The sequence below is a fragment of the Pristis pectinata genome, chromosome 7, assembly GCF_009764475.1.
Source record: "Pristis pectinata isolate sPriPec2 chromosome 7, sPriPec2.1.pri, whole genome shotgun sequence".
In the NCBI taxonomy this organism is placed as follows: Eukaryota; Metazoa; Chordata; class Chondrichthyes; order Rhinopristiformes; family Pristidae; genus Pristis; species Pristis pectinata.
This window is the reverse complement of record NC_067411.1, coordinates 39,419,398-39,432,089: the sequence shown is the minus strand read 5'-3', so window position 1 is coordinate 39,432,089 and position 12,692 is coordinate 39,419,398. Positions and strand designations below refer to the sequence as shown.

At 42.5% G+C, this 12,692-nt stretch overlaps 1 protein-coding gene across 3 annotated transcripts in view; it reads right to left on the bottom strand.

The window, feature by feature from the left end:
* Nucleotides 1–12,692, bottom strand: part of fam189a2 (family with sequence similarity 189 member A2) — a 69,793-nt gene that overhangs the window by 43,035 nt on the left and 14,066 nt on the right. For 2 of the 3 annotated variants that reach the window (XM_052019486.1, XM_052019488.1), the window contains exon 2: nt 11,236–11,292. The exons of the other annotated variant lie outside the window; for it this stretch is intronic. In XM_052019486.1, coding sequence (XP_051875446.1) covers nt 11,236–11,292 — 57 coding nt within the window. The remainder of the gene's footprint in view (nt 1–11,235; nt 11,293–12,692) is intronic. 3 annotated transcript variants of the gene reach the window in all.

Below are 12,692 nucleotides of genomic sequence, written 5' to 3'. Positions count from 1 at the left end.
TCACACTGGTGAGTAGGTGTAATTATCAACATCGTCATTAATATTCAAACTAAAATTTCCAAATAGATCTCGAGAAGTGCATAATATGAATAGAATGCTCGACAAGCAGTTCATAAAAACATTTCACTTACTAGGCTATTGTCTTCCCTCTCCACCCATTTAAGAGCAGATGTAGGTGGTACTCCATGAATGCACAGAACCCTCTAATCCCAAATGCCAACCAGCCACCGCATTTGGGGTGGCACAGTGGTGCAGCTAGTAGAGCTGTTCCCTCATTAGTCCAGCAACACAGGCTCAATCCTGAATCCCGGTGCTGACCATGTGGAGTTTGCACATTCCCCATGACCTCGTGGATTTTCCCAGGTACTCCAGTTTCTTCCCACCTCCCAAAAAACACACTGGTTAGTAAGTTCATTCCCCCTAGTGTGTGGTTGAGTGGTAGAATCAGGGAATTTAGGGGGAATGAAATAGGGTTAATGTAAATGGGTGCTCAATGGTTAGCATGGACTTGGTGGGCCGAAGGGTCTATTATCGTGCGGTATGACTATCTATTTCATAGCGACAGGCTGTAAAGGCATCAGTGCTCACAGACAATACTCAATTGGACTGTTGGTCCTGCCCTACATACTTTTGTCCTTCCCTACAAACATCCTGTCCAATCTACCCTGCCCCCATACTCATGCACAGACTCCCCTCTCCCACACACATTTGCCTCCCCACCGCACACAGAGGCACACAACTATAGATGCATCCTCAGTCTCCTGTACAGACTGGGTTAGATCACCTGAATAGTTAGATATGATATTGTCTAACTCCTTGAAAAATTGAGGCAAAGAGTGTTAGCAAACAAGGTTTAACACCAAACCACAGGACGGGCAGTTGAAGTGGGTTTTAGGGAGCATTTAAAAATAGGGAAGGAGACAAAGAGATTTGTGGAGGGAATTTCAGAGCTGAGGACCTGGGCTATTGAAGGCATGGCCGCCATTGGTGGAATAATTTGGGAATTTTGGAAAGAGGCTGGAACTGGAGGAACACAGAGATCTCAAAGAGTTGTTCACTTATCTATGTTAGAATATATGGACCTGGAGATTGAAGGTCATGGTCAATCAGTTTAGTTTTAAATTCACATTTAAATGGCAGATTTGTGGGATTTCAGGGACTCCAGCTAAATGGCTTCAGCAAGCCAACAAAAACAAAGCACATACTTAAAGGTCAACACGAGGCAGAGTTCTTTTTTTCCCTTTAACTCCTTTGAGAATAAAAGGTCTAGTGATTAACCATGGCAACACACGTTTCTGCTACGACTCAAGGAAACTCAGGTCGGTGTTTGTTCAGTAAAGATCGGTTTATCTTTCAGGCAAAGAAAGAACGGAACTTGTTTTTAAACAGTTTCTTTTACCACCTCAGCTTCCACAGATAGTGAAATGCTTTCGTACCCTGGGGAAGTCAGTGCAAGACCATGATTTTTTTTTAAATCCTTTCCACAGATAACACAATGTTCTTCACTGCTCTGAAGTGTGTCTCAGGATCATAAAGAGCCAGAGACACACAGAACAGAAATAGGCCCTTCAGTTCACCGAGTTCATGCTAACCATCAGCCACCCATTTATTCCAATCATGCATTCATCCTATTTTATTATTCTTCAAATTCTACCACTTGTCTACACACCAGGGGCAATTTATAGCAGCTGATTAACAAGCAGCACATCTTTGGGATGAGGAAGGAAACTGGAACACCCAGAGGAAACCATACAGTCACAGGGAGAACTTCCAAACTCCACACAGGCAGCAGCCAAGGTCAGGATCGAATCTGGGTCTCTGGCGCTGCAAGGCAGTAGCTCTACTAGCTGTGCCACTGTGCTATCCTGACACAAATGCAAGACTGAGACAAATTTATGCAGAGCTGAATCGGATGCAGGCTCTCAGAAGTCCCTTCTCAATACATACAAAAGAGAAGCAGCCTCAGCCATTTAATAAATTCTGGACTGATCTGATTGTAACCTCAACCCTGCACTCGAGTCTATCCCCAGTTAACTTTCACTTCCTTGCTCATCAAGTGTCTGTCTGCCTCAGCTTTAACAACTTTCAAAGACTCTCCTTCCACCACCTTTTGAGGAGGAGAGTTCCAAAGAACCACAATCCTCAATGAGAAAAAATTTCTCTGTCTTAAATGGGCAACTCTTTTTTTAAAAGCAGTGATTCTTCATGCTAGATTCTCGCACAAGAGGAAGCATCCTCTCCACATCCACCCTGGCAAGATCCCTCTGGATCTTATGCTTTAATCAAGTCCCCTCTTACTCTTCTAAACTTCAGTGGATACAAGCCTAGACTGTCCAAGACAACCAGCCCAATCGAGGTATTAGTCAATACCACTGAACTACTTGTAAGGCTTTAAAATCCTTCCTTAAATTTTGTGCAATGAAGGGGTTGATTAATGACTTTGTTGTTGGGGAGAGTGACCATAATGTAATAGAAATTTGTACCAGATTTGAAAATGATGTGGTCCAATGCAAAAGTAGAGTCTTAAATCCAAACAGAGGAAACTGAGAGGAGAATTGACTGTGGTTGACTGGTAGAACAGATTGAAAGGTAATGACAATGGGCAGCCAATGATTGGCAGTATAAGAAAAAAACCACAAGTTGCAAAAAAAAAATTCCTTTTAGGCAGAAAACCCCAAAATGAAAAGTGATGGCTGACCAGAAAAATTAAAGATGGTATAAAATCAACTGAAGAGGCTTATAAAGTTGCCACAAATAGCTGCAGGCCTGAATATTGGGAACATTATGGAACTCAGCAGAATAGGATCCAGAATTTGATAAGGGAAGGCAAGGCAGAATCTGAGTGTAAACTGGTTATTGAAATTGGTGCATGGTGACTTCATGTCCACTGTGCTTCCAGATAGATCGAATCCACTCTGTGATTTGGGGAGCACTGGGACTGTCGTGAGACAGGTCCAAGTTCACTGGAGGGATAAATGAACCAACATCAGTGGCCTCCCTCTGGCCACCGTTCTCAGCACTGAGGTACCTGTTGATGATGTGTTGTTATGATTGTAATCCTGCTCTGTATCAGAGAAACTGCTGGTTCGGACATTTGGTGCACGTGCTTGGCTGAGGAGCCCACGGTGTGAGAGTACCATCCACGGGATTATGACCAAACACCTCCAAGTCAGAATCCTGCCTTATGGCAGAGAGCAGGGAAACTTCTCTGTAGTTGCCATAGTTGACGCATCTCCTTTCTTGATGGAATTCACAATTACAACTTCCCCCAGGTTCCATGGTTTATCCTCCTCTTCCCAGATGTGGCTGATGAGGCTGTGGAACTTTGACTGAAACTTCTCAACAATGACCTTTAAAATTTCAGCGGGGACTTGGTCTGTTCCCGAGGCCTTGTTGTGTCAACCATGGATGCATCATTGCCCCAACACCTTCATCAATCTTTCCTACTGCAATGTTGCACCTCACCTCCAACAAGTTTCCTGTTGGAATAGATCTAGTATACAGGACGAATAGGAAAATGTTCAACCATTGGCGATGACACTCTTTAACCAAGGTTATACCAACAGCTGTAGTCGAGCTGCAGTATGCGGACAACAGTTGGGCATACCTAGTATTCTCCAAGCCATTGTCAACCGATTTACTGAAGCATATTGGAAGTCTGTTCTTACCCTCAACATCTGCAAGTAAAAGGTTCTATACCAATCTGCATCACACTGCCTTCCAACAAAGATTCACTGAAGACCTGGAAAATATAGACCACCTCCACATCTGGGGAGACCAGAGCAAAGGCAGACTTCGATGATGGAATTCACCACTGCATTCAATACTCCAACATACCTTTTGGCCATCTGAGGAAAAGGCTTTTTGAGGAAAGACCTCAGATCTGGCACAAAACTCATTGTCTAACAGCCAGCAATGATCCCCGTCCTCCTATATGCTTCTGAAACCTGGACTACAAACAATAGGCATCCCAAGGCATTGCAAGATAATCCTTCAAATTCATTGGAAGGATAAGTGAACCAACACCAGCAGCCTCTCCCTGGCCAAAGTCCCAGCACTACATACATGCAGCTGTCTCCTTTAGGCAGGCCATAGAGATACAGCACGGAAACAAGCCCTTTCACCCACCGGGTCTGCATCTTACTTCAATCCCATTTTTTGATCTCCCCACTTTCTCATCAACCCCCCAGATCCACATCCACATGGATGTAACATGACAGCCTAAGGTATCCAACTCAAAAACGTTACATTCTACAGATGACATTCCTGTGACTGAACCCCGACAGTTAACCACTCAAGCTCATTTTTGTATTGTTCAAACTCTGTCTCATTACATATTACTAAAAGTACCTTTAAGATAAAGTAAAAAGTACAATGTTAATTTTAATGAGGCATCTCTGCCATTCTGTCCGTAGGCAAATTCCTTGAGCTTTTCCATACATTGGTTCCACTGATCAGTACCAAGTATTGAAGTTGAACTCATGTTGAACCACAGCACTCGTTGTCCTCAAGTGCATCTCAGAACATAGTTAATTAACCTTTGCCTGGAGGTGGCACTTGTTGCAATAGTTGATTCTCTCCGGCAAAGGATGTGTTACCCTCCAAGAGAGTGCTGCATTGCAGAAGATTGCAGCATTCAGATGAACATTAGACTGCAAACTCATCTGCCATCTTAAAGATCCCATGGCCACTATTTCAAAGAGGAGTTCTCAGGTGTCCAGGCCAAACTTTATCCAGTATTCAGCATAACTGAGGGCTAATTATCCAGCCATTATCACAAAGCTGTTTGTGGGAGCTTGCTGTGGACAAATTGGCCTTTGCCATTACAACAGGGACTACCGTTCAGAAATAGCTCATTGGCTGTAAAACCCTCAAGATATTCTGCAAAGTGCTATAAATATTCACACCTTTCTTTTTCCTGGCAATATTCTGTTAATCCCAGATGTTCTCCAGCTCCACAGATGACCTGGTCCTGGAGGTTTGGTCACATGACCTCCATCCTCCAATCAGTTACATCTTTCAGGCTTCCATCATTGGCTGCCTAATCAGTCAATCTTCCTGAAGCCCCACCTTCTGAATGGAACAGCAAATAGTCTCTATTACAGTAACGGATAGGATGATCCTCAACCATTAGTCAAACATCCTAAACTCTCTAATATTATAATTAATAAATAGGCACTCAAAATGAAATAACAAAAACATACAATTTTGAAAATCCATCTGTCGCTTGCCAGCTCTATCCCCACGCCTTCCCCTCACCTTTTTATACTGGCTATCTTCCTCTATCTTTCAGTCCAGATTAAGGGTCTCACCAAGCATCGACTGTCCATTTCCCTCTACAGATGCTGCCTGACCAGCAGAGTTCCTCCAGCATATTGTTTATTGCTCCAGATTCTGGGATCTGCAACCTCTTGTGTCTTGATTAATTTTCCATCCCTGGAGATCTTAGGGTAAGCTAGCTTTGGCAAACCAAACGGGTCAGGGAAATTGTTACCATGCTTGTAATCAGGGTGACCTACTTCCTCCAGTGCTGCCGTTAATCCTTTAAAAGCAACTTCATATCAAGCTAGTGCTTCAGGTGTCTGATTCTACTTCCTCAGGAAGTTAAAAAGATTTGGCATGTTTCCTTTCACCCTCACCAATTGTTATAGGTGCACCATAGAAAGCATCCTATCTGGATGCATCATGGTTGGTATGGCAACTGCTTTGCCCGAGATCGCAAGAAACCGCAAATTGTTGTGGATGCAGCTCAGCATGTCACGAAAACCAGCCTCCCCACCATGGATTCTGTCTTCTCGCTGCCTCGGTAAAGCAGCCAGCATAATCAAAGACCCCACCCACCCCGGACATTCTCTCTTCTCCCCCTCACCCATCGGGCAGAAGATACAAATGCCTGAAAGCAAGTACCACCAGGCTCAAGGACAGCTTCTATCCCATTGTTATAAGACTATTGTACAATAAAATGGACTTTTGACCTCATAATCTACCTCGTCATGGCCTTAAATTTTATTGTCTGCCTGCACTGCACTTTCTCTGTAACTGTAACACTTCATTTTGCATTCTGTCATTGTTTTCTCTTGTACTATTTCAACGCACTGTTGTAATGAAATGATCTATATGGATGGCATGCAAAACAAAGTTTTTCACTGTACCTTAGTACATGTGACAATAATAAGCCAATTTACCAATTCTCCCCAAAACATGTGTTTTAAAGTCTGTTGCAACATATTCAATTTATTTTCCTTTGTTTGCAATCTTCTATGATTTTAATCCATTTAAAGAGGTCGATAAAACATGGAGGCACCACAGACTGCAGATACTGGAATAACAACAATCTGCTGGAGGAACTCAACGGGTCAAGCAGCATCTGTGGGGGAAAAGAAGTTGTTGCCATTTCAGGTAGAAACCTTGCATCAGGACCCAGAGCTGATAAAACATGTTCTATTACCAACACATCTCATTTCTCTGAATATTTTCCCAGTAAATTTTAAAGTCCAAGTGCTATTTTGAAGACCAAAGGAGCGCACCATAGTGTCCTGGGTGGCATTCACTCCTCAACTGCATCTCAATGACTGACTGAAAAAGGCAAAATCCCATAGGTACAAACAGCATGGACCAATTTGTCCATGTGCACCAAGATGTGCATCTAAGCTAGTCCCATTTGCCATTAAATCTTTCATGTTACCATGTTCCTGTCCAAATATCTTTTAAATGTTATTATTGTACCTCCGTCAACCACTTCCTCTGGCAGTTCGTTCCATACACCACCTTCTGCATGAAGAGGTTGCCCCTCAGGTCCCTCTTAAATCTTCCTCCTCTCACCTTAAACTTATGCCTTCTAGCTTTTGATTCTCCTTTCCCTGGGAAAAAGACTGTGTGCATTCACCCTATCTATGCCTCTCATGATTTTATACACCTCTATAAGGTCACCCCTCAGTCTCCCAAAGCACAAGGAATAAAGTCAAGCCTGCCCAACCTCTCCCTATAACTTAGGCAACATTCTTGTAAATCTTCTCTGCACTCTTTCCAGCTTGATGACATCTTTCCTAATAACAGGGTGACAAAACTGTACACAATACTGCATGTGATAACGTTTTGCAGATCAGCATCTTATGTGAGTATGCATAAAATGAATTACCTCTGCACAAATTGGCCACACTGTTTTCTATATTGCAACACTGGCACTTTGAAAGTATCTCATTGGCTGTTAAGAGCTTTGGAATGTCACAAAAGGCACTGTATAATGCCAGTTCTCCATGATCCAGGGGTTTCACCTCATGGCCTCCAGCTTTCAATCAGTCACTTCTCTCAAGGGCAGGTCATAGGTCAGAGTTTGGGCTGAAATATCTGTCTTCTAAATTACCAAAGTCACAAGCTCTGAAATCCTCTCCCTAAACCTCTCTATTTCTTGCTAACTGTTCCTTTGACGTACAGTGGGATCTGAAAGTGGCAGCACAGGTTGATAGGGTGGTAAAGGCAGCATATGGCATGCTTGCCTTAGTAGTCGAGGCATTGAGTTCAAGGGTCAGGAAGTTATGTTGCAGCTTTATAAAACGCTAGTTAGGCCGTATCTGGAGTATTGCATTCAGTTCTGGTCGCCCCATTATAGGAAGGATGTGGAGGCTTTGGAGAGGGTGCAGAAGAGGTTTACAAGGATGCTGCCTGGATTAGAGGGCATGTGCTATAAAGAGAGGTTGGACAAACTTGGGTTGTTTCCTCTGAAGCGGCGGAAGCTGAGGGGAGACCTGATAGAAGTTTATAAAATTATGAGAGGCATAGATAGAGGAGATAGCAGGTATCTTTTTCCTGGTGTTGAAATGTCTAATACTTAAGGTGAGAGGGGTTAAGTTCAAAGGAGATGTACAGGACAAGTTTTTTGTTTTACACAGAGAGTGGTGGGTGCCTGGAATGCGTTGTCTGGGGTGGTAATGGAGGCAAATACGATAGGGGCATTTAAAGGGCTCTTAGATAGGCACATGAATGTGCAGAGAATCAAGGGATATGGACATTGTGTAGGCAGAAGGGATTATTTTATATAGGCGTTTAATTACCAGGTTAATTAGTTTGGTGCAACATCGTGGGCTGAAGGGCTTGTTCCTGTGCTGTATTGGTCTATGTTCTGTTCTATATTGGAAAGTAAATTGTTTTCCAAATTCTGGCAACTCATACAAACAGCTTGCATTTACATCTTCAACATAACAAACCCTCAGTGCCTCTCTATCCTTCCCAGAGTACGACAACCACATCTGTGACCAGCACTTCTGACGCAGAGTTCAGTGCCACTCAAATAAAGGAAGAAAACCTTCCGAGAAATAGCAGACGATGAGAGGGATGGCTGTTGGATGTGATGCCATTTCAGCCTGCAGTCATCCCATCTTCTTGTATATCAAAGCAAAGTCACTCAGGGTGGATATCAACACAAAAATGGCAACATAACGAGGTCACCGGGTCTACGAAAAGTCTGACATGCATCACTGGGGGCCAGCAGTATACCAGACCAGCAGTCCAGGGAACTGGAAAATGAGCTGGAGATACAAGTTCAAATTCCCATAGCAGGTGGGGAATTTAAATCCTGTTAATTAGATAAATTCTGAAATAAAACAGAGGCCAAAAAGATTATGGATTTGATGTAAAAAGCCATCTGGTTCACTAATGTCATTTACAGATACAAATCTGCTGCCTCTACCCAGTCTAGCCCAGGTGGGAACCCATTGGCTACCAACTACCCTCTCCCACTGTGGCACTGGGAGTCTTTCCCACTGCCAACCCTGCTTCACCATTCATTGAGTGTACCAATCCCACACCGGCCACCAATGAAAGTATCCACAATCTCAATTGCTCTAAAATAGCCTGGAAAGTCATTCAGTTCAAGGGCAATTAGGGATGGGCAATAAATGCTGGCCTAGCTAGTGATGATCAGATCCTGCAGAGAGAAAGCTTAAGTGTTTCTCCTAATTGTGGCACAGTGCTATTTCTTTCTTCCTGAGATTAGAAGGAATCAACAGCTAAACCCTCTTTACATACAAAATAAAAAGAGAAATGCTGAAAACACTCAGCAGGTCTGGCAGTACTTGTGAAGGAAGCAACAGAGGGAACATTTTGATTGTACTGAAAGATCTTGTCACCTCTGTTTCTCTTTCCACAGATTCTGCCTGACCTGTTGAGAGTCCCAAAATTTTCTGTTTTTATTTCTGATTCCCAGCATCTGCAGGTTTTGTTTAGTTTCAATCCCTCTTAAAAACATAGTATCATATTTTATCAGTTGTAAATTCTATAATACCATAAAAAATTGGATTAAACTCCTGCTGGAGTGGGACTCGAACCCATGACCTTCAATTAGAAGGAATTGAGTGTGAACCACCAAAACATAGCTGATGCCAGGTGACAAAGGAAAACCTAAATAACAATAGCATTCCCAACCCTCCAGGATTATCCCAAGTCATCAGGAATTAAACATTTATCTGTTATGACCAACAAAATACTTTTTTTTAATCTTCATTTTCTTTCAATAATGCTGTTGATAATTTTGAGGGAAAATATAAATGTTGTTTGACCAGGAGGAGGCAGCTGGAGTAAGGAAGTTGTGAGACAAAACCTCCTGGAACAGGTCCCACCAAAGCTGGCAAGGTAAAATAGAGAGGATGAAAACTAATGCCTGTAGGTTCTTGGAGATATGATTGCTGGAAGAGATGGATGATTCGAGTACAGGTCAGAGAGGAACTAACATTACGTTGCAGTACTCATCAGCAATCCCTGCCACTCCTCTATCCTCTGTGCCTTCACCCAATTTAGCAAGTTATATTGATAATCTATATCTGGCTAAAATTATACTGCCTTACATTTCTTACATATATTAGACAGTATCAAAAGGACTGCAAGAATTATTTTGATCCCCAAAATAACTCAGCGTGTGGTTCCTACTTTATACGCATGTGAAACAACTGAAGCTTTTCTGTAAGGTGACAACAGTGGCATTACTGTCCAGGAAAAGAAATTAGTAATATTTTCTAGGGAACAGTGAAAACATGTCAGTGGTTGCGAAGCAGGCTTGATGCCCAGAGACAGTGAAAAGCCTTTCACTGCTTAGGAACTGGGATCTGCATATCAGAGCAACATTTTAGCAAGGAACGAAGCCAACTCTAAACCTCTCCAGTCCAGCTTCATCCTTCGCCAGCACACCCCCATTGTCATCCTGCAGTAGAATTTTTCAGTTCTTCTCTACTGTAAAAGCTCTGCTGTATGAATCCAGGGTGTGCAGCTGAAGTGGGGATTAACTAACTTTGGATGCACTTGTTTAAGGATACTTTGTTAATGGGGGAAAGCAAAGGGACTTATTGTTGTGTTGTAAAATCCTCTTTCATTTAATGCATTGCACTCAATTCATCAATAATTCTCTCTAGTCTTTAATATCACATGGCTGTGTACTGCACAAGGATGTCTAGTGTTTATGCAGCACCCCTAACATAGTGGAAGCACATCCCTGGACACTTCATAGATTAGATTAAAGAGTGGGCCATACAAGATTTGGGGAAGCAGTTCAAAACAAAAACATTACAGATGCTGGAAACCTGAAATACAAACAGAAAACCTAGGTCAGGGAACATCTGTGGATATTGCTGAACCATTAACTCTGTTTCCCTCTCCTCGGACGCTGCCTGACCAGCATTTTCTGATTTATGCAGAAAATCTCCAGTTTTATGCAGAACAGGAGTCTTTATGTCAGATGCTCGAGATAAAATTAGAGTTCAAGCAAGTTTTATGATGGAGAAATGGAAAAGGTTATTGATGGCTGTGTGTTTGATATTCTGTACACTGAGATTCAAAAACTTCCTATAACGTAGCAAGTAATAGATGAGAGCAAAATTCAATTCTCTGAGACTAGAGGAATAGTGGCTTTCTGATATGAAGTTGGGGATGCAAGTAGAGATAGGCAGTGGATAGAAAAGTTTATAATCTTGTGAAACAAGAGGCGGCGAAGATTTTTAACATGACGATTTGCGATCTGGATTAGGTAGTGGAAGCAGATTCAACAGTAATTTTCAGAAAGCAATTAGAAAAACATTTCAAAGGAGGATTTTGCAGGGGTAGTGGGACTGATGGGTGAGCTCTTCCAAAGGTATGGCACAATCACAATAGGCTGAAGGGCCTCCTTCTGAGCTTCTACTGTTAAGTATCCTGCTCAATCACCATTTGACTTGTTTGGGAAAGGAAGGGACAAAATCAATTCTTGCATACCAAAAGCAGCATTGGCCTTTTCCATGTGGTTAATCCCAGGATGCCCGAAAGAATTACCTGTAAATAAGAAAGAGATTCCAATTCAGTGAAGTTGTCCTCATGTTCAGATGTACAACGAATGTAAATGGGGGTTAAAAAGTTATAAACAACAACTTTCATTTATCAACTTGTTACTTAGAGGAAAGAAGGTTAATAAATTTAACAGAGGTGTTCAAATTCACAAAGGGTTGTAATTGAGCAAATTACAGGATACCCTTTCCAATTAAGCGAGGATTTGTAACCAGGGGACACAGATGAAAGGTGAAGGGTAGAAGGTGCAGGGGGGAAATCAGGAGATTCTTTTCCTTACACAGCAAGTTGTGGTAGGGAAACCACAGCCCGAAAGGGCAGTGGAAGAAGTTTCAATAGGAACTTTCAATGGGGAATTGGATAAATATTTGAAATAGTTTCAGGGTTGTGGGGAAAGAGGAGGAGGAGTGGGAGTAATTGGAGAGTTTTTCCGCCCCAAAGTGCCAATACAGGCACAATGAGCCAAATTGTCTCCTGCATAATCTGTAAATTGATTTATTATTGTCGCATGTACTAAGGTACAGTGAAATGCTTTGTTTTGCATGCCATCCATACAGATCATTTCATTACAACAGTGCATTGAGATAGTACAAGGGAAAACAATGACAGAATGCAGAATAAAGTGTTACAGTTACAGAGAAAGTGCAGTGCAGGCAGACAATAAGGTTCAAGGCCATGATGTGGTAGTTACGAGGTCAAAATTTCCATCTTATTGTACAATAGTGTTATAACAATGGGATAGAAGCTGTCCTTGAGCCTGGTGGTACGTGTTTTCAGGCATTTGTATCTTCTGCCTGATGGAAGCAGGTACAAGAGGGAATGTCCGGGGCGGGTGGGGTCTTTGATTATGCTGGCTGCTTTACCGAGGCAGCGAGAACTGTAGACAGAATCCATGGTGGGGAGGCTGGTTTTCGTGACACGCTGAGCTGCATCCACAACAATTTGCGGTTTCTTGCGATCTCAGGCAAAGCAGTTGCCATACCAACCATGATGCATCCAGATAGGATGCTTTCTATGTGCACCTATAAAAATTGGTGAGGGTGAAAGGAAACATGCCAAATCTTTTTAACCTCCTGAGGAAGTAGAATCAGACACCTGAAGCACTAGCTTGATATGAAGTTGCTTTTAAAGGATTAACGGCAGCACTGGAGGAAGTAGGTCACCCTGGTTACAAGCATGGTAACAATTTCCCTGACCCGTTTGGTTTGCCAAAACTAGCCTACCCTAAGATCTCCAGGGATGGAAAATTAATCAAGACACAAGAGGTTGCAGATCCCAGAATCTGGAGCAATAAACAATATGCTGGAGGAACTCTGCTGGTCAGGCAGCATCTGTAGAGGGAAATGGACAGTCGATGCTTGGTGAGACCCTTAATCTGGACTGAAAGA